The sequence below is a fragment of the Engystomops pustulosus genome, chromosome 10 (assembly GCF_040894005.1).
Source record: "Engystomops pustulosus chromosome 10, aEngPut4.maternal, whole genome shotgun sequence".
In the NCBI taxonomy this organism is placed as follows: Eukaryota; Metazoa; Chordata; class Amphibia; order Anura; family Leptodactylidae; genus Engystomops; species Engystomops pustulosus.
In genome coordinates this window covers 7,495,374-7,517,560 of record NC_092420.1, presented here as the reverse complement: position 1 = coordinate 7,517,560, position 22,187 = coordinate 7,495,374, and the positions used below count along the sequence as shown (strand labels likewise).

At 44.8% G+C, this 22,187-nt stretch overlaps 2 protein-coding genes across 2 annotated transcripts; both read right to left on the bottom strand.

Annotated features, from left to right (window-relative positions):
• Positions 1 to 1,140: 1,140 nt before the first annotated feature.
• Positions 1,141 to 9,392, bottom strand: ZXDC (ZXD family zinc finger C). Its single transcript, XM_072128795.1, has 10 exons — positions 8,380 to 9,392; positions 6,360 to 6,512; positions 5,324 to 5,402; positions 4,722 to 4,852; positions 4,425 to 4,589; positions 3,228 to 3,889; positions 2,707 to 2,788; positions 2,459 to 2,616; positions 2,114 to 2,215; positions 1,141 to 1,251 (listed from the first exon to the last, which is right to left on the bottom strand). The coding sequence occupies exons 1-10, from the start codon at positions 9,383 to 9,385 to the stop codon at positions 1,165 to 1,167; spliced, it is 2,625 nt and encodes an 874-aa protein (XP_071984896.1). The 5' UTR covers positions 9,386 to 9,392; the 3' UTR covers positions 1,141 to 1,164.
• Positions 9,393 to 11,083: 1,691 nt separating this feature from the next.
• Positions 11,084 to 22,083, bottom strand: UROC1 (urocanate hydratase 1). Its single transcript, XM_072127385.1, has 20 exons — positions 21,904 to 22,083; positions 20,198 to 20,328; positions 20,022 to 20,115; positions 19,523 to 19,582; positions 18,359 to 18,487; positions 18,205 to 18,266; positions 18,047 to 18,113; positions 17,825 to 17,968; positions 17,661 to 17,749; positions 17,452 to 17,518; positions 16,884 to 17,059; positions 16,655 to 16,752; positions 16,384 to 16,456; positions 16,108 to 16,229; positions 15,286 to 15,356; positions 13,651 to 13,749; positions 13,473 to 13,572; positions 13,212 to 13,293; positions 12,088 to 12,187; positions 11,084 to 11,347 (listed from the first exon to the last, which is right to left on the bottom strand). Exons 1-20 carry the CDS (start codon positions 22,033 to 22,035, stop codon positions 11,204 to 11,206), a joined length of 2,040 nt encoding a protein of 679 aa, XP_071983486.1. The 5' UTR covers positions 22,036 to 22,083; the 3' UTR covers positions 11,084 to 11,203.
• Positions 22,084 to 22,187: the final 104 nt, after the last annotated feature.

The following is a 22,187-nucleotide window of genomic DNA, read 5'->3' as shown; positions in this document are numbered from 1 at the left end:
ACCATTATCAGCCTGAGCCAAGGATAGACCACTATATAGTTATTCCTTGCAAATTCCTTTAAAAGGGGAGTTGGTGTAAAGTGGCCATTCACCTCTCCTCAAGCTATTGTGGCCGACTCCTTCATTTACATATAGGCCAAGTATTTCTATAATCAGAGGGAAATAACCTTCTGCTGCTCTGGGTTCAGTCCATATATTGACAAGAATCTAATCAGAACTACAGGCAACATTCAATTCAGATGAGTCCAGTTGAGGCTGATACTTATAGCCAATACACAACCCAAACCCAACTGTATCGATCCAGCCCCACAATTGCTTTGCACCAGTTTTGAAAACTCCCCCAATATGATGTGCAGTCAATGCAATTCTGCTAAAAGTCATGCAAGAAACAGAAGAATTAGAACAATTTAAACCCTTTTTTAATACTTTCTTAATTCACCAAAATCCACCCAATTAAAAAAAAAAAAAAATTACAGGAGGGTGAAAAAAAAGGAATCTGAATTGAAGGGAATATATATAAATATTAAATTTGTACAACTTTGTACAAAATAAACCAAAGAAAAAAAAAATTCCTGCAGTATACACAAATAAATACCTGATATCACAATTTACACCTGACGAAGGGCCAGTCCTGTTCATGGATTCTTATAAAAGGGTCAGCCTGGACAGCAGGAGTTTTGGACTGACCAGTTTATGCTTCAGAGGTAGGTGCACAGTATCACTGGAGAGACAAGATTGGAATACTTGTGGAGGCAGTCATCTGCCAATGGGTGCCAGTCACCTCATCAGACACAAGACTGCAGAATACTATTTTCCAGACTAAGATTCAGGAATTCCTTCCAGGTGGATATAACAGAACAGAATATGTTACAATGAAGTCCCAATTCCTGCTTGGATTAAGTAGTAGGCGGGGAGAGAGCAGCTTGTGGGCACTTCCACGAAGAGAATAACGAATGACGATATGCGTGGATAAAGAGGCGCAGAAAATCTAGTGCAAAATGTAACGCCACGTGGGAGAACAGTCCACGTTCAGGGAAACGGATGTGCAGGGGGGGGTCATCTCCTAAAGGCCATGTGACTGGCTCCAATGGAAGAGGCAGATGCACCCTGCGGCTGGTTGACTTAAAATAACACTTTACATTTCTGATCGAGCACAGCTCCGGTTTATTCAAGGTCCTGCAGGTTTATTGTGCTTCCTGTAAACTGGGAATTATCTGAAGCGGCATCATCTTCCGCCGACACGTGAGGCTCCTGGAAGAAAACAAAAAAAAAAAACATTGGTCTAAATATGCACAAAGAAAACAAAAAATAAATAAATAAAAATACTACAGCTACATCTTAAAGGGACACTGCATATTAACAGTCTATCCTTAAGGTGCTTGTAATCACGAGAGCCATATCAGTTTAAGGGGATTTCCCATGAAAGACAGTTCTCAAATTTGAACCCCCTAACAATGTTTAAACAATAAAGATAATTTTAACCCCTTACATTACAATGTTTTTTGCTATTTTAGCTCCTATCAATCAGTTAGCAGACACTTCATGATCCCTCTGTGCCATGAGATGCTGTGTGCTGCCAATGTTCTTAGATTATCAGGGTACAGGTTTATCTACACTTTTATTTAGCTTCTGAACATTGTACTAGTACCTGACACAAATAAGAGATTAGACAGATCATAGATTAAAGATGAAGAGATCCATGAGATGCATATAAAACACAATGACACTTCAGCTCTGCTACACCTGAGCTTTAACACACAGAATATCCCGGGGGAGGGTAGGAGACAGAAATCACACTGCATCAAGCAGACAGGAGAAGCTATTCACGAGTAGAATCTGCCCTGCCCAACCATAAAAATCAGAAGATTTACAGTCAGATGCCGGGGCAACCGAAATTGTATAAACCAAGAGACAGGTGGGAATTAGATCTGTGAAATGCTGTATTTTTGATAATAACTGAATTAGAGAATGTGTTATTTTTGTTATCCTGAGTATATTTAAGAATCGTGGACGACTAGTCTTTAAATTTTTACTTTCACCAGGCCCAATCCTTCATACCAAATTCCACACATGAATTAATGGAAGAGCCGAGTGTGCACATTTAATGGGTTACCTGCAGGATATGCACCGGTAAATCCACAGTGAGCTGTGTGTGCGCGGCTGGCGACTGGGCACTCAGCTGGAAAGGCAGGTCCCCATCTCCTGGAGGTTCATCCTAGGGCAGAAGACATGAATTAAAAGACTAAATAAAATTAATAGTTCACCATGTAATTATAACACAAGAATTACTTCCGCAGACATATTTATATGAACCAAATGCAACTGCACAGACTCATGTAAAGATTCAGATCTGTCTGCACAGAGTATCCAGCTACTGTTTAAGTGGTCAATAATGCAGAGCCTGCCCAAGTTTATCTACTCCATTTAACAAAGGAAAACAAGGATTCTGCATACATACCTGAAGAAGCTGGATCTGCACATACTGTGTCCCGGTCGCTGGATCATGTAATGTTAGCCCGCCATTTGCCAAGACACTGCTACCAAAACGGTTGCCAGCAGGAGAGACTGCTTGGTTTTGTTTTGTACCTTTAGTTTTCCTCTGCGGAGGTGAAGTCCCTGTAATAAAATAAAATGTTAAAAAAGGGAAATTCTGAACACAGCTGATCAATATTAGATTACAGGGGTTAGATAAGGTATACAACTTACCTGAGCTGCTTGCACTGCCCTTCTTTTTGCTCTTTGCCAATTGAATGGCTCTGTAGTCAGTCCGCGCCGAGCCCCCACTCTCCTGAGAAAATGGAAACAAGACATTGAAGTGTGCCAAAAGAAAGGAAACTTGTCACCTTCATAATTTTCTTTCCTCTCCCTATTCATAGGACATACATGCCTCATTGAGCCAAGCGTCTCCTTTACATCAGAATTTCCTGCTCAGGGCTTACGTAAATTATCCAAAAGATAAAATGGGGAATAAATACACTACCAAAATATGGTCTCTGACCTTGGAGTTATCTGGAGGTTACAGCTTTGCAGTTGCTAAAAGATCACAGGTCTTAATATTTTAAGCCATACATGACAAACTATTACTGCAGTTTCCCAGGAAGTACACTAAAATAGTAAATTAAAGTTGCTAAGCAAATTCCAATTTACCACGTCTGTTACAATAGCAATGATAACTTAATAACCTCCAACATAATAAAGAAGTCTATAAATGAGGGGTCCCTGCTTACCAAAATGGAGTTTCCAGTTCCAGGAATAAAGTCTATATCCTTCTGAGCGCTGTAGTTTCCGGTCGTTGGGAACACAAACTGCGTTACCACTTTACTCCCCTCCTGTTGGCTCACAACCTCTGAAGCCGGGATGAGGCTTCGGTCAGCTTTGGTCTGGGTCAACAATTCCGGTATGGAGCTCCCCGTTCCCAGTGTAACTGAAGGGGTTAACGTTGCGGCATCTATGGTGGATGTGAGTGCATGTATGTCCTGGTTGGAACCTCTCATAGATAAAGATGCCAAAGATCCAAGAGCCTCTGCATTTACTGTCTGTACATCGTCCAGCTGTAGACTTCCCTGCTGCAGAATAGACGCTGCGGCTCCTAGAAGAAGCGAGCTCTCTAGACCATTGTTATTGTCATTATTGGACACCAATACCAAGGGGTCAACAGGATGTACCAGAGTGTTATTGGGGGTCGATAGGTTTCCCCCTAACGTAGATCGCACAGAAGACACATCAATAGTCAGTATTCCAGAATTAACCAGGGTCAGGTCAGCAGAGATTCCCGAACCATTAGACGACACGTTGGTGAATAGTGAGGAGAGGTCAAGGTTACTTAAGTCACTCTGTCCGGAGCTCGTCAGCTCACTGCTGGGAGTAAGGGAACTAGCAGCTTCAAGTTCTGGAACACAGAAAACATTGCAAATAAGATGAGAAACGTATAGAATCATGAAATATATGACAAACATGGCAAGTTATTAGAGTTTTTCCAATCCTGCATGTGGCGCTTACAAGTCCAAGACAAAAAGATGCAATCCTCCCCTTACCAATCAGATGCTAATGCCCCTCAGCTTCACTGATAAAATCATGGTCGATTTCTTTAAGAAACAGCACCACAGCTGTCCATGGTTTGTATGTGGTAGTGCAGCTTAGCCATTACAGCAGAGCAGTAATACCTATGCACACATGTTGTTCTATTATTCAACAGAGGAAGTTGTTTAGTGTAAATTTAGACAAGCCTTTTTTTTGTGATGCACATGTCATATCTACAGTTTGTGATAATCTGGAGTAGTCAAATGCTGAAGCCTGGTAAACAGAGTGTCAGGGAAGCAGGGGGCCGACAAGGCCCTGCAAAACTGCAAGCAGTATCAGGAAGCAGCTTTGGAAAGCTGATTTATAATACCTGTGCGATTGTATATGTATGTAAAGAAGCATACCGGGTTTGTGACGTTTAACCATATGAGACTTCAGGCTCTGCTTGGAAGTAAAGATCTTGCTGCAGTTGGACACCGAGCAGCGAGTCTTTGAGGTGTCCACATCCTGAAGGTGCTTTTTGGAGTGGATGTACAGGCTGCTTCGTGCTGAGAATTTGGCTCCACATCCTAATAAAACAGGTAAATGTAAGCTCAAAAACCCATCGTACACCATCCTCATTCATTGCAGATTACAGGCATCATACACGAACCTACAATGCTCTGGTATAAAGTACACAAATATGTGACTAATGAAATTACCCTCCATAGGACACTCAAAGGGTTTAGTGCCCAGATGAGTAATCTTGTGACCCTTTAAGTGCTCTGCCCGTGTAAATGACTTTCCACATCCTTCAACCGGGCATGGATAGCGTCTGTCATCCTCATGTTTCCTTCAAGTAAACAAGACAAAAAAATAATAATATGAGCAATTCTAATAATTGCAATTTTAAGCAGCTTCATTTTGGTACAGATAGCAGCACAGCAATGTGGAGGTTTTCATACTACATATTCTATATTTCTGTATGGATCCCTCTGCGTGCAACTTGGGAGCCCCATTCATTGAGTCAACAATGAATCCTTAACATATAGAAGACATCACATTGAATGAAGTTGCACAGATTTGGGCTGGGAGGGTACACAAGTTGGTAAGAAAAACATAGAAAGCAACACTAAATCTGTATTGCGGCCACTTAATTTTCAGGATCACTAGAAGAGGACCCCTAATGAAAGTAATGGCACATTACATACAGAGTACCCCTTTAACAACACATGACAACTTTTTCAAAAAATGTTATACACTGTGTTGTGACTTCATCAATATCAGTGCTGTGTGACGGCAAGATGCAGCGGAGACAACTTACCTCTTATGCCTTAAGAGCTTGGACATGCTCGTGAAGGTAGCGCCGCAGCTTTCAGAGTCACAAATAAAAGGACGTTCACCTGAAATAAGAATAAACAGTGAGACCCAGAAACAACGACATATACAACATTTTCAGCTTTATGTAGAAGAAATGGTGAAATTATAAATCTAGCGATTCCCACAAAGAATGGCGGCGAGCTGCCCCAGATCATGGCCATGACCATGTACATTTAAGCAAAAATCCCAACCCCAATGGTAATTCCAGATACTCTGCCTTATGCTACGCAGCCAAAACATATGTAGACGCTGGGCTAAATCACATGACAAACATATGGACACTTCAATCCAATAAGTAGCAATGCATGACGTACAGCAGCTATGAATACTCACAGTCTGTGTATGTTGCATATTAAAAGTATACAGGCTACTATAAAGTGTAACCGGCAAATAATAGCAAGAACTAGGAGACCCCTAAATATTTTCTGTACACTACAGTGACTATTCTATTAAACATTTACTACATAGGATGCCTGACTGTTGGGGGGGTTAGAGTGGCAGGACCACCTGGGTTTGGCTCCTATTTAGTAAACAGTACTTCTATGATCAGTCCTGGAAGTTTCATCGAAATCAAAGGAGCACAAGGCAAACTCATCCTGCACGCCATTCATTTAGATGAATTTCGCCATTCATTTTGGACAGTTATAGACTGGGCACTCCTGGAAGCAGCAGGGAAACTTGTGGGGTCACCCCATTCAACCAGAAATGTAAAGAGGAATTCCAGGAATTCTGGAATACCCATTGGGAAGCAAGCGTAGTTCCATGCTCCAGTTCCCACACTGAATGGAACCTCCAGTCTTTGGCATCAGTGCAGGGGAACCAAAAGCTTAAACAGGGCAAGTACAATTTTTTTTTTTATTTACCACCCCTGCCCCAAGGTGTTTTCCAGAATTCTTGGTAGACCTTCTTTTACCTCTATACATTCGATCTAATTTCCCTTTTAAAGCAGTCTAGCTCCCATTTCTGACTTGAGGACATACCTGTATGACTTCGTAGATGTATTTTCAATCTACACGCCTTATCATATTTCTTATTGCAGCCAGGGAAAGAGCAGAAGAACTGTTCCTGCTCCCGTACATGCGCTCTGTGATGGGAGAATAATGCAGTCACTGTAATAAAAGTCTTGTCGCAACCTACAAAGAACAAGAGTGTTCAGTCTCAGAAACAATAATAGCTCAAGACCACAAATCATCAAGCAACTGTGCAAAAAGAAATCTCACACTCTGCGAATAAAGCTTCAACTATGCGTATACATGGGGACAGAATAAAAGTCCAGCGAGCGATTGGTGGTGCAGCACCACTCAGCCGCTGATTGGCTGCTTTAAACTGCTGCCTGTGCCACACTAAAGATCAGTCCTGAGCTGCAGGCCTTACTCGGCTTCTATTGGAGGTTTTATTAAAATAATTATAACCAAGAATCCCCTTTGAGATGCTTTCAGGAAGGCAATTCATCACAGATACATAGCACAGCTGCTCGGCAGCTCACGTTTTCATTCTTCTTCCACCCTCGTGGACATCTGTGGCCATTGTGTTGGATCTGCATACTGTAAATCTAAGGATATGCTGCATGTCCTTTAGTTATGCAGCAGAGCACTAGCATTCGCCCCATAGTTATTCACTACTTATAGGGGGGATAACTATTCCCAGGAAGCAGATGTTGGGGGTGAAAGAAGAACTAGACATCATTAGTCAGGGAGAGCCTGGCAGCAGGTTACATCCCTCTGTTCACTGAGGACACGTGCATGCTCTGCTCAATGTGAATGGGGGGGTTGAGACAAATATAAAAAGTTCACAGAAATGTTTGGGGTGGGTTGAAAAAATGGGCACAAATGACAAGGAAAAAAAATTGCAAAGCTGCAGAAATTGGCAATGGCTATCCTTACTGACACCAGCAGGGCTGAGGAGCTGCATAGCCTTTTCCTGACCGCTCATAGCTCAAGACCAAAACTGAATAACAGCCACGGAAGTCAGGCTGACACTAACCAGCACCTGACACTGCTCTAACCACCACTAACCTCTGTTGTGATTATAACCTATACAGAGCCCCTCCAATTCCTTCATCAATCCGCCTGCAAATTGCTAAGTGTTACCATTCCCACTGGTGGTATGACGGGGGAATGACAAGCTCACTGTTATGCATTTGTATCACAAAATTAAAAGTTAAATTTGTGTGTTAAAGGGAACCTGTCAGCAGAAATTGACCTAACAAACCACTACCAGTATGTTGTTAAGCATCTGAACACCTTCCAGACCGTGTTTTTTGTTTCATGACTCAGTGTGGTAGCAACCACCAGAAAATCTACTTTGAAGCGAGATGTAAATTGGTTATATATAGTGAAAGAGGCGGAGATTTTAACACTGAAGTCAAGCTCTCTCTTCCTCAGAAAGACTCCTTCACTGTAATTGATGATCCTGCATCTAGAGACATCACTAGCCAGATCTCTAGAATTAAAGTGACCAAGGAGGAGGCGTTCGGGGCTTCAGAGTTGAACTCTCCTCTTACTTGAAGTTATACAACTAATTGACAGCGCACTTCAAAGTTGATTTTCTGGATGATGATGCCACCGCAACGGGTTAATGAAACAAAAACTAAATGGTGTTACACTGTTTGACAATATCCTGATAGTGGTTTATTAAGCTAATTGCTGATGACAGGTTCCTTTTAATTTCCTGGAGGGATAATGGTGTAACAGATTGAGAATTGACCCTTGATGAATGGTGCTCCCTGACACCACTCATGCTGTATGACACCAACTACATGTATCAATGTATCATATGTGCTGCACGGGTAATCCACAATGTGAGATAGCAGTGTAGCCGTGGATGGGATTTCTGACCAAGCTCGGCATCTCATAGGTGACCTGTCACTTGTTCCTACGGATGCCAGTCGCAGCTTGTGGAGTGGCTGCTGGATTACCACTCTTGTACATAGATGCTGTATACCACATAATTTTGAGCACGCTCTCCCGGCGCCTCCACCATCTCATCTCTGACACGTACCATTAAATTCACACTTATACGGCCTCTCGGGCTCGAAATGTGTCCTCCTGTGTGCGCTGAGCTTGGTGGCGGTGGGGAAGGCCTCTGCGCAGGCGCCGCAGCGGAACAGGTTCTCCTGCTCGTGGGCCTTGAGGTGAGCCTTGAGGTTGTAGATGGTGGTGAAGCTCTTGCCGCAGCCCGGGGCGTCGCAGGGGAAGGGGCGCTGCTTGTCGTGTGACTGCAGGTGCCGTTTCAGCTTGTACAGGGTGGTGAAGGTCCAGCCGCAGTTCTCCACGTGGCACTTGTAGGGGCGCTGCTCCTTGGTGTGGCTCAGTAAATGGACCTTTAGTTGCTGTTTACGGTCAAAGGCTTTGGCGCAACCGGGCTGCGGGCAGCGGAAGACCAGCAGCACCCCCTTCCGGGCTAAGTCCAGCGCCTCCCCCAGATTGACCTGCAGCTCCCCAATGTCCCCCACCAGGAAGCCGGCCACCTGCTCGTCCTCAGGGTCCCTCAGCACCATGTCCACGTCGTCCAGGCCCTCGGAGAAGCTGTGCGGGGCCCCGGAGCTGCCGCCCGCCTCCCCGGAAGGTGACAGCTCTGACGCCCAGCTCTGGTAAGGGGTGGCCGGCGCGCTGCTACTCCCACTACGCGGCTGCGGCCTATCCCCGGACACGTCCCTGCTCCCCAGGGTCAGCAGCCCGTTCTCCAGCCGCACCGTCACGTAACCGGGGAGAGCAAGCTCCGAAGCCGGGCAGGGCCTGGGGGCCGCGGAGGGGGCGGCCGGCGCGGCGGCCTCCAGGTTGACCACCATGTAGATGGGACGGACATTAGCCTCGTCTTTGTGGAGGCCGCACTTCTCGTCGTCGTCCTCTCCCTCAGGGAGCTCGGAGCCGCCATCTTGCTGCCGCTGCCCCGTCGGCCCCTGGATTTCCATCTTGGTGTCCCTGTAGCATGTAGTTCGCGCGGAAGGAGACGGCAAAGGGCCGCACTGCGAGCTGCGAAAGACGCGCTGAGACACCATATCCATCCGCCGACCAGCGCGCACTATTTTTTTCAGTAGAGTCTAAATATTTAGTCACGTGACCTCATTTTTAAGCATATTTATAAAACTTTTGAGAAATCTCAAAGTATATTGTGCGATTTTCTTACTTATATTCGGTGATGGGCGCCATTTTTTTTTACAACACTTTATTGAACAACACCATTAAGAGATGTCTGCGTCTTATTTTATCGAATTTTGAGGTAAAATGTGCACAAAATTCCACTCACAGGAAAAATACATTATTCTGAACAGAAAGCCGAGGCTAGGCAAAAAAAAAAAAAACTGCATTAAAAATATTATCCAAACAATTCTAGTGTGAACATGGCCTTAGAGAGCAGTTATTGGTAGGCGCTCTCATGGACACCCCAATTATGGACACCATTTTTGGATTATAAGGGAGTTGGAACCGGTGGAAGTCAAAGTTTTTACTGGAGAATCCCTTTAAGCCATGATGGCCGTGTGTGACCTTGTTACAGGGGATTATCTGTCACGGACATCGCTACTCTACAACCGTATACAAAAGATTTAGTGAAAAAGCCTTTGTTAGAGGCACATAGTCTGGAAGTGTCTGACTGTCCCACCAGAGCATCGGAGGATCCTCCGACCTCCATCCTCATTCATTGACTACTAAGGTCTATTTACTAGTGTTTGATGGATGAAGAACTCCTCAACATTTTATTCGGTGGGCCCAAGGACTCCAATCCGACTCCACACCCCTCTCAGTGCAGACCATAAGGCTTGTAGTAGTTGCAGCAGAGCCGCAGGGATGGTGGGAGTTGTAGTTATCACTGTCAGGCACTAGGGAGCAGCACGGTCCTGTTCCAGTCCTATGGCAGCTCCTCTATGAGGGACGGCAGTTCTGTATCTCACATCTTTTGGGAACGGGTGTATAGTCAAATATCGCCAGAGTCTCGTCAGTGATTGGTGTAGTTTCATTGCGTCTCAAAAAAATAAACCTGGCTCCAGTGATAGAAACTGATACAGCGCCCCCCGCGGAGTCGTTTTCTACTTGCCGAGAACTTTTATCAATAAGATATTGGAGACCATTTCCAAAAATTTTATTACAGTACTGTTCCCTCTCACTTCACGGACATCCTTTATGGCCGACCCTTTGCTCGCTGGATCCCAGATCGTTTAATCACACTCCAATGCGTACATTCAACTCAACTCAGGTTGCCTTACGTGTAAAAGGTAAAGCCTGAGGCTACTGATCTTTAATATCTTAAAGGGATGTGTGCATCAGAAATGGATCAACCAAATTCAGAACCCGCACTGATCCAAAAAATGGATGTGTCCGGAGCCCTCTCACTGCATACCCTAACGAAGAGGTGGTCACTTTCTTAGTATTTACGTCTGTGGACCTAGGATCAGAACTTCCCTTTAAACCTCCTAGATGGTGGCATTGAGGAATAACTCCCCCAAAGAAATTTAAAGGGAAGGTCCACAATTAAAAAAAGACATCCACCAGAAAGAGCTACCCATGATTATTGCCAAAAAGTCAAAGGGAACTGCTGACCCCCTCCACCAAGCACAACCCAGGAACAGATCCCCATATCACATCATCTTGGAGTCCGGTAGGTTACTATTTAACCCTGCGAATGCTGGAGACCTATCAAATTACCGGTAATAGATGACAAAGTTGTCAAAGACATTGTGTTTATGAAAGGATTATTAGACTTCAGATCTTATAGAATTCATCAGTTTACTTTGGATTTATGGAAAATATAAGAACATCAGACAAGACTCTTGCACAGATGGACCGGATTCATGCTGGTGGCGGTCAGGAGCGCGGTGTCACGGCGGTCACTTGTCTCGCAGCGCAGCGTCCAGCACAGTCCTGTCCTTGATGTCATAGGGCAGCGTCACCCTTAGACTGCGGTCTTCCTCCATTGTCCGGATTATCGTATCGTATGCGTTTCTGTTTCCTGACCAACAGCGCCTGGCCACCTGCAAGGGAAGAGCCAAACATTACACTCCAAGTGGCAGATAACAGGGAGCAATAGATGCTATAGCACAGCAAGTATACAAAGATCCAATACTCAGGTAATATGCCCCAGTTTTGTCAAAATACGTTTTTCAGACCAAAAATATAAAGATTGATCCTCAAAATGGGAATGTAGGCTACCTGCACTAAGCGGGTCTGACCACAATACAGAGAACGGCGCTGTCCGCTTCCTTTTCTATGCATTTACTGCTGAGAACAGCTGATCTGTAGAGGGCACATGACCGTCATCAATCTGATACCGCAGCCAGCGTTAGGTATCATCCCTGGAGAGATGTATAATAGGATTGTAGCTTCTCCAAGTGCACTGACTGGCTCTGTTCGGCCAGTGTTATTTACTGTCCCCGGAGAGATGTGACCACTGACCACTGTGTATGTTAGTAGCAGCAGGACTGTGATATATGGATTTATATTCCAGGATTGTACTAGAAGCTTGTCTTCACACTGCTGTGCTTTGCAGCAGATAAAAGCGGAGAGCTAAGAGCACAGCAGTGTGAGGACATATCCACAGTGAATTAGGAGCAGCTACAATCTCGGGATATAAATCCATGTTCTCCCATTTCCCAGGGACTAACTAAATTACTGAATTTCCAAAAATAGTCAAAAGGAAGACAAATGATTATTAAGATGACATAAAATATTTCACTCTCCTAAAATTGGAAACACTAATTCTTCAAAAACCCACCCCATTGGACACGTCCCAGCTCAGCATAGTTCTGGCATTTTGTTCCGCCTCTGGAGATCCATCCAGAACGAGACCAAAGCCTCCGTTGATGACCTCGCCCCTGCAAGGAAGCCAAAATCTGGATTAAGAGTCAGAAGGTAATTCATCAGAGATGTGGAGCGCAGCAACGACAAAACATGTTCCCCAGATGCAGCTGGTGACCGCTCTCCACCTTTTCCCATAAATATAACATCCTAAATATATCAGAAGGGTAAAGTTATATTTGAATACAACCTTATAGGGCAGTGATGGAGAACCTTTTAGAGATCGAGTGCCCAAAATAAGACCCAAAACACACTAGCTTTTCCCCAAAGTACCAACACGGCAATTTAGGCAGTAACAAACTTATTGCTACCAGAATCTTTGAGCTCCAATCCAACCCTTCTCGCTCTTCGGACAGGACCAGGCAGCACAGGATGGGTCACTTTAAAATATCAGGGCACTACTTGGACTGCCTGAGACTGCAGGAAAGTGCCATGTCTGGCAAACTCTGTGCCTGGGAGACAGCCCGTGTGCCCACAGAGAGGCCTCTGAGTGCCATCGCTGGCACCAGTGCCATAGGTTCGCCATCACTGTTAAAGGGCGTTTCCAGACATTTCATTAGGATAGGATCAGATCAGCCGTTTAAAGACTGAACACTGTGGCTTACTTTACTGCTCATTAAGCTCAGCACTGGACGTTGTATAGTGGCCATGCTTGGAATTACAGCTTAGCCCCAATCACTTTCGAGAATGAGATGAAACAGGCCATGCGATGGATTGATGTGACATCACAGTCTCAGGAAAAGAAGCAACACTGTTGCTTTGAGTAACTGATCTTATTCTATGGTAAGGATATTCCGCTTCATCAATATCTGCTCAATTCATTGAAAACCTGCATAAGGTGTCAAATATGAAGAGCAAAGATTGCTCCTTTTGAACCTAAAATTTAGCAAAATTGCAGTAATCTATAAGCACAATGAGTTCCAAAATGATGTTATGAGGAAGGAAGGTCCTGGCAGGGCACTAGATCTCTCCTATTACAACAACATCAGCGGGAATCCCCCCCCTAAAAATATATACAGACCCTTCACGCAGTCCACTCACCAGCCCACGCCTCCTCCATTGTGGAGCGCCACCCAAGTGGCCCCCCGGAAAGAATCTCCGACAAAGTTCTGCACGGCCATGTCTGCAAGTACAGGACATACACAGATTATCTCCAAATGTGGAGCCCAAAGCCCGGCATAAAGGAAATTGTATTGTCAAGTCTATGAGAACATGGACAACAACTTCCTAAGGAATTTCCAGGTTAACTGTGGACTTACAGGACAAGATGGGGGGGGGGGGGTGGAATAGTGCCTGATGTACCTGCGCAGAAGGCGGAGCCATCATAGATGTTGGAGGTTTCTCTATAAGGACTATCTGTCCCACTCACATCATGATGATCTCGGCTAATGACCACCGGAGCCTGAAGAAGAGACAACGATGGTATATATTGAGGTATGAGGGTCAATCAATGAGTGTCCAGCCATAGTAACGCACTCACCTTCACTTGCCCGGAGGCCACTGCTCTGTTAATGGCGACAGCAATGGATATCCTGCCTTTCTGGTCAGAGTATAAAATTCTTGCCTGAGAACCAACCACCTAAAATATAAGTAATTATATATCATATTAAATTATTTTTTTAAGAATATTTTTATTCGTAATATTTTTACCATCATCATCTTCTCACTTAAAACAAAGTCCTTGAAAACCTCATTAGAGAAAATCCAAATCAAAATCCATCATGATAAACCAAGGACACTTAACCACAGTCAGTGCCTGGATCTATGAGCATCTTCTTATATGTTATCCATGGGCCAATTCCTCCTAAAATCAACTTTTAAAAAGGGCTCCTGGGGGGGGGGGGGGTGTTACCAGAGACCCTCCATGCTGTAGCGTCACAGGCTGTTACACTCTCATTTCCCTCTGCCTGCTGTAATCTCACACAGTGGGAGGAGGAAAGTGTTCTTGCACAATGGAACAGCCTTTAAAACTACAGCATGAAGGGTCTCTGGTAACTCCCCCAAGAGCCGCTCTGACTCATTAAAGGGCACCTACCACCACGAATCTACCTATAAAGGTAGATCGGGTGGTAGGTGGATGTATGGGACGTGAGGATAGCCCTTTTTAGAGCTAATCCTCACGTCCCCACTAGCGTAGCATAAACTTTATTGCCCTAATATGTAAATTTTATTAAGCGGCTACTGGGGCGTGGAGTAGCCGGACACGAGGCTACACGGCGCGGCTACTCCACGCCCCAGTAGCCGCTTTCCCCGCCTACCCTGTGATCTTCGGCGCGCAGCTCCTGGCAGCTGCGCGCCCTCGTCCGAGAAGCCGGAGTTCTGCGCATGCGCAGTAACTCCGACCTCGTTCCCGAGATCGCGCATCCTCGGGCTCCGAGCGCAGGCCCGAGGATGCGCGATCTCGTGAACGAGGCCGGAGTTACTGCGCAGAACTCCGGCTTCTCGGACGAGGGCGCGCAGCTGCCAGGAGCTGCGCGCCGAAGATCACAGGGTAGACGGGGAAAGCGGCTACTGGGGCGTGGAGTAGCCGCGCCGTGTAGCCTTGTGTCCGGCTACTCCACGCCCCAGTAGCCGCTTAATAAAATTTACATATTAGGGCAATAAAGTTTATGCTACGCTAGCGGGGACGTGAGGATTAGCTCTAAAAAGGGCTATCCTCACGTCCCATACATCCACCTACCACCCGATCTACCTTTATAGGTAGATTCGTGGTGGTAGGTTCCCTTTAACATAATTGTATAATTAGATTTTAGAAGGAAGGAGGCCACGAATAACAAATGTAAGAAGATTACCACAGTCACAGTGCTGGATCTATGAGTAATGTCCCTTATTTATCACACCTGATTTTGACGGTAGATTTTTGAAGAAGATAACCAAAAAAAAAAAAAAAAAAAAGAGGCCTGTGCCTCCATTCTTTGTTTACAGATTAGAAAAACATGGCCGACTACTAAAACAGCGCCACAGCTGTCCTCAGGTTGTGTGTGTAACTGCAGTTGAGCTATGTTCATTTATTGGAGTTGAGCAGCAACATAGACGTAGGGACATTGCTCGAACATCCCCTTTAAGGAGTCAATTCACTGAGTGGATACAATGGCGATAAGGGACATTATGTTACCAGTTTGTGTTCCCCGGCTTCTCGGATCCATCGAATATCATCTTTGTACTGCTTCTTCACCGCATCACTCACTGGGGAGCAAGGAGAGACAATGTGAGACACAGGAACCAAAACATCACAGTCCGATCATATACCCACAAGACTCATGTGACCGGTCACAACCCATGTACAGCGCTGCAGTATATGCAGGATCTATATACAGATGATGGAGAAATAACATGAAAGCTAGAACTGAATGCTATGGATAAAATTTCGTTATTTCAAGGGTTTTTTGGAATATCGATGCTTTCAGATTGACAGGTGCTGAGATTTTGCTCCATCAGTCTGGAAGGAAACGTTGAACAATCTGTCAGTTATTATATTATATTAGAATGTGCAGTTATCATCTAAAGCCAGAACTGTGCGGAGCTGTCAGACCTACACAATGTAGCAGCAACTGTAGTTATAGGTAGATGATGCATACACCAAATGTACATCCACCCACACAGAAAAGTCACTCATTGCTTGTCCTGTACTGATCCTAAGTTACATCCTGTATTATACCCCAGAGCTGCACTCACTATTCTGCTGCTGGTGCAGTCACTGTGTACATACATGACATTACTTATCCTGTACTGATCCTGAGTTACATCCTGTATAATACCCCAGAGCTGCACTCCACCAGCAGTACAGTGAGTGCAGTTCTGGAGTATAATACAGGATGTAGCTCAGTTATGGTTTTATAGTGGCTGTATAACATGTTGGATATTTTCAGTAAGAGAAGACTCTGCATTTATCTAGTTCTAAGCAATGACCCCCAAAAGACTTTAGGGATCTGTTTACCTCCTTGTGCAATAATATCCTCCATAACATCTCCTGCTATCTGGTCAGTGACTTTGAGGTCAGATGGATCTGCGGAGGTGCACACCCAGCGGAATGGACCAAAACCCAGCGAGAAGATGTCCCTAGTAATAAACACAAAACAACTTAATTACTAGATGTTTGAGATTCCAGTGACCCGGGGGAGACACATACTTAACGCTCCAATACTAGAATGCTCCTTTTTGGGGAATGAGGCAATGCAATGAGACATTACATAATGAGAATTTGGTTGCTCACCCCATAATATGCTGCACGTATGATGGGTATCTGAACTCCATGCCTCTCCCTCCTTTACATTCCACATCAGCACCTATTGGAGAATTAAAGGGCATGTTATAACATTTGGACCGTGAAGGGATTCTCTATATTGGAAAATTAAGATTTCCTTAAAGACAAGCAGATTATACTGGTTAGGTCCTCCAGAGTGATAGACATTCTTTGTAGCGACTCAACATATTCCGGAATGGGATATTTTTTCGATGAGACAACTTTTTAAACTCAAACTCACCGGCTCTTTGTGCCTCCAGCAAGAACGCATTTCCATAATCCCAGAAAAACATGCCTTTATCCGAGAGCTTATTGATCGCAGAGACCTGCCGACACAAACTGCAGGAAAAGCAGAAACCGTTCAGGAGCTAGGACTAGAACCAGAAGCTCATGTTCTAGATCACTTTTAGTATCAGGCTTCAGTAATTGAACAACATGTTGTTAGCGGACAACCCTTGGACACTACTCACCTTTCATGGACCAGCTTGCGGAAGGCCTGGGGGTCCCTGCACAAAACTTCATTGGCTTCTGTAAAGGACAGCTGGACTGGGTAATAGCCACCACTGAAAGGATTGTGGCAGGAGGTTTGGTCAGACCCAAGGTCTACAAGTAGGTCCCCAGTCTTCTCATATTCTTCAACCAGTCTCTCCCTACAAGCCAAGGAACAATTAAGTGTTTGGACTCAGGATTCATTGGTGCTTACATGCCTAGTGGTGGCAACCTCCTTGGGATCTGTGAATGGTGGCCACATGGGATGGCTCGGATGCAACCACTTTACCTCTATGGTGACACAACAGGAGGAGCTTTATGTAGTGGCCCCAGTGGTTGTTCCCCCCCAAAAAAGAGACATACGACTTAGAAAACTACTGTAAATATGAATATATTTTAAAAAAAAAAAAAAAACCTTACGATTCATATCAGAGAACAGAAGCTTAGATAAGTTCTCCCTCCCCCACAATAGCGTAATAGGTTACAGATTCTTTCCTGGCACATTGCAACATGACAATTACAGGCCACATATGTGCAGCAGAATATGACTTGCCAAAGGTCCACAATATTCCCATGGTATCCCAGGCTGAGCGTCTCCTTGTCCCTCTGCGCTTTTCTGTGAAGATACAAAAACATCATTTCTAGAAGTATTTTCTATAGAACTGGAGGTGAAGACCCTCAAGACCATCCTGCCCCCCCCCCCTCCAGCTGCCGCCCTGTTACACATAAGAAAAATCTCAATTTCCATTTCTCCTCACCTTATCCTTTGCATACATTCATCCAGAGATTTGGTAATCTCCATCAGCCAACCTTGCTTATGTCTCTTCACCAGAGCGTTCTCATCCACCTGACAAGACACAGGAGCTATGAGGTGTTCATAACATTTACCTCATTAATGTCCCAACAGAAGACAGACACCTACCTCTGCAATGACCCCAATACAGCCCACAACGGCTGCCGCTTTCGCCTGGGCTCCGCTCATGCCCCCCAGACCGGAGGTCACAAACACCTTCCCAGCAAGATCCTCCAAACCAAGGTATCTTCTGCCAGCATTCAAGACGGTCAACTGTGCAAGACATCAGATATGAGTTACCAGAGATGGGATCAACTCCTGAAAACACATGTACACATTGTAACAACTTACCACTGTGCCATGCACAATTCCCTGCGGGCCAATGTAGCAGTAGCTCCCAGCCGTCATCTGTCCATACCTCCAAAAACAAAGTGGTAAAGTAAGGTTCCTACATACAGCAGCACAGATCTGAGCTTCAAGATCAGGTGAAATAGAACCAAAATACTTACATTGTGACTCCTAAAGCAAACATCTTCTCATAATCTTTTCTGGAGGAGTAGTTGGGAATGACCTAGAAACCCAAACATTAGTATTACATATACAATTACAGACTACTGAGGGACGGAAAATAACACAAGAATGGACCACGATGAGAAGTCTCACCATCCCGTTGGTGATCACCACTCGTGGAGCTCCAGGGTGACTGGGGAAGAGACCGAGAGGATGTCCACTGTACATCACCAAGGTCTGGTCTTCCGTCATAGCCGATAGGTAATGCATTACCAACCAGAACTGAAGATACAAGGAAGAGGAAGCTGGTTATGCACAGAAGAAGCCTAATCCATATTCTAATCAAGGGAAGTTCTCATTCCCATCAACACCAGAATAGAAAACCTGCCAAAGTTTGTGTGGGCTACATCGAATCACATAGACAACTTTTGTGTCAAAAAAGTTCATGATGAAGAACAACAATACCCTGATACAACTCAGACAGATAACCTTCTTTTATTTTACACTAAACTAGACTAAAAATACAATGGAACGCACCCTTGGTCAGTCTCCAGACTAAGAAGTAGAAAAGCCAAACCATGTCTCCACCAAACCATAGATCATTTCTGGCCGCCATGTTTCATGGTCTACGTGTTTCATGGCCACCAACTAGTGACTCATACTCCAGGTCCATGACGTCCTGGTCAGGTGTTAACCACATAAGTCTTTTGGAAGGCAAACCCTACTTTGAAAGTTGACCAAACTCTTGAGACAAACTCAATGTCTTCTCAATTTTTCTTTATAAAACTTTATGGATGATCAACACAATGATTGCAATTCCCATGATCTCAGGAGCCTGGTCAGCTCTTACAGTCTTCTGAAGTTACTAAGATGAGCGCTTTATGTGAAACCATAGAGGATACATATTGGAGGAACTCATATGATGTTGGACCTCTAAAAGCCTGGACAGAGTGAGCAGCAGACAAATAACTAAAGAACATAATCTGCAGTTCACTTATCGGTTGCTCTCTCATCAGCCAAAGCCTTCATATTGCGGCTGATAATAATAATTATTATTTATATAGCGCACACAGATTCTGCAGCGCTGCACAGAGTGAGTTTGCCAAATCAGTCCCCGTCCCTAATGGGGCTCACAATCTAATCACCATACCAGTATGTTTTGGAGTGTGGGAGGAAACTGGAGGACCCAGAGGTAACCCACGCAAACACATAGAGAACATACAAACTCTTTGCAGATGTTGACCTGGATGGGACTTGATACTGGTAAAGGGAAGTGGGTCTTCCCAATGTTATACCTCCTACAGTAACAGAACCTACCTGCGCCCAGTTACTGAACACCTGCCCATTGCCACCGTACGTCACCAACTCCTGGGGAAACTGTAAAAGGAAATACAATTGTGTTATACAAAAATCTATTACCGCCCCCAGAAACATGTAAGGGGCTGCAAGTCACATGGAAAGAAGGGGCAATAGCCCTGGGTCTGTTCGCATTTAGCACCCTCCATTACTCCTGCCACTCACCTTCCTCTTAGGAGTTATAATCAAGCCAGCTGTGTCATCAGTTGGGTAGTGCATAACAGCGGTATTATTTTAGGTACTGCATGCAAGTCATTGCAGCACAGATGTGGAATAGTATCTGTGCACAGTAAAGCAGTATTGTTTGGTCACTGCATGGCGGTATTATTTGGTCACTGTGTTGTAAAGTTAAATGTTCACTCCAATGACCCTATTACATGTGCACTATATGTCAGTATTATACAAGCACTAAATGATACTATTACATCGTCCACAGGTCAAGGTCATTCGAGGTCCATACCTGAGCCACAGCCGGATCCAGGTTATTCATGATCATGTGCATCACAGCCGCCGCCTTCTGCGTTTTACAGGGATACTCGCTGATCGGATAGGCCCTGATAAATAGCGCATACAGTGAGCCAGCGACAAAACGTAGGGGGCGCTGTGCACAATCATGCAACCACCACAGCCCCTCACCTCATATGTATCTTCGGGCAGAACCGGTACATGTAGATGTGTCCATATTGTCTCAGCTCCTCTGCAAATTCTGGCGCCAGCGTGGAGTGATGCTCCGGGGGGAAGTAACGTAATGCATTCTCTAAGGCGAGCTGCAAAGAAGCCCAAATCCACCATGTATGGTAACATACACATCATTGTTCCCCACTATCAACAGGAAATTAAAAAGGTTTGTATGGGATTAAATAATAAAAAAAAAACAAAAAAAAAAACAAACACAAGGCTGTTATCTGTAACAGCGCCCCACTGGTCCATAGGTTGGGTCTGGTATTGCGGTCAAACCCTTTAAGGCATCTTCTGACCACTCAAACAAATTCCCATCCCTGGATGATACAGAGTCCACCATGCAAAACAGGAGAAAGGTCCCCAGCCAGCAGAGACGTGATGTTTAAGGATAAGGAGAGAACTTTGTATCCATAACTCAAGGCAGAGGAACCCATGGACACGGTTACTTCTCATGCCCTCTTAAAGGGGTTGTCCACAAGGCTGCTTTCAGAAACAGCACCACGCCTGTCAATGGGTTGTGCCCGGTATTGCAGCTGTAATGAAGTAATTGGATCTCCACTGTAATACCAGACACTACCCTTGTCAGAGGTTTCTATACTCTAAGTAAGCAGCCACTTCTGTCTAATGCTTCACCGCTGTATAAATATACTCCACACACACCCAGAGCTGCATTTTAAATTCTGCTAGCTCTAGTTTCCGGCACGTGTCTCCAATAGGCCGATTTATAAGAAGAAGTTCAAACTTTTTGAAATATGGTGCCAGGATGAAGATCAGTCCCGAGACAAGTATCAGGATAACATAACCAGCTCTGCTACATCATAGTGATAAAATATAGCCAGGGATCAAGGATAATATAACAAGATGGTGACATAGCAAACAGGACGGTGACAAACACTGGAGGCAGAGTCTGGGGAGAGGGACATCTGTGCAGATCGCTGGTCACCTGTTTACTGCTATATATTACACAATGAAGGGGAATGATTAACCCAATGATAACACCCTGCCACTGATACACTGTGACGAAAATGGATATACACAGAGCCAGGATGGGGTATACACAGCGTGAAAAGGGTGATACAACCCCTTTATCATTCCTGTATTTTGCTGTCAGTTAATGGAAACCATCATGGTTCCTCATTTAGAATCTGAAAAGTCTATTGTTACAATGTATCACTTCATTCTAACTTGTCTCCTATTCTGATAACTTCCAGTCATTCCCAGGTCCTAGAAAAAGACTCAATCATACATCTTTGTCCATGTTTTCTCTTAGGAACCAGAAGTTAACAAGAGTTTTCCACAATCACATAACTATGGTTACTTTCTTCCAAAACAGCACCACACCTGTATGCTGGCTGTATCTAGTATTGCACCTGAACTCTAGTGAAGGGCACGGGACTGAGCTGTGTGGTTTACAAATTGTGGACATCCCCTTTAAATTACTTAGAAAATGCTGATCAACTACATAGATCAAGCCCCTCTCCTCAGGTGCTGGGTGCACAATTTTGTTGCATTTGGCGTTTTCTGCAGGATTTCAATATGAACAGAACCTAAAATGTAGGGACATTGTGAACTTTCACCCCAGTGAGACAAAACGTTCCAGCAATCCACATGTCTCTATCCAGGAGGCCTATACTATCCTGTACAGAGATGATAGAACTCACCTTCTCCTCCTCTGCAGAGAGATGGGGGGTCCGGATAGGGGCATGGGGGACCCCTTCATCCCTCCCTCTGTTGGGGGGCAGGGGGTGGAGGGGGATGCCAGCACACAGCTCCTGCAGACTGATCATCATCATGAGGCTTCAGGGCAGGAGATCAACTGGACTCACACAGGAGACCCAGGGGGGACTATCAGGTGTAGGAGTCACACCCACCACTAGACTGCACCCTCATTGGTCAGCACCCTTCCCCAAATTAATGTGTTACCTGAGCCATTGCTGCAGACAGG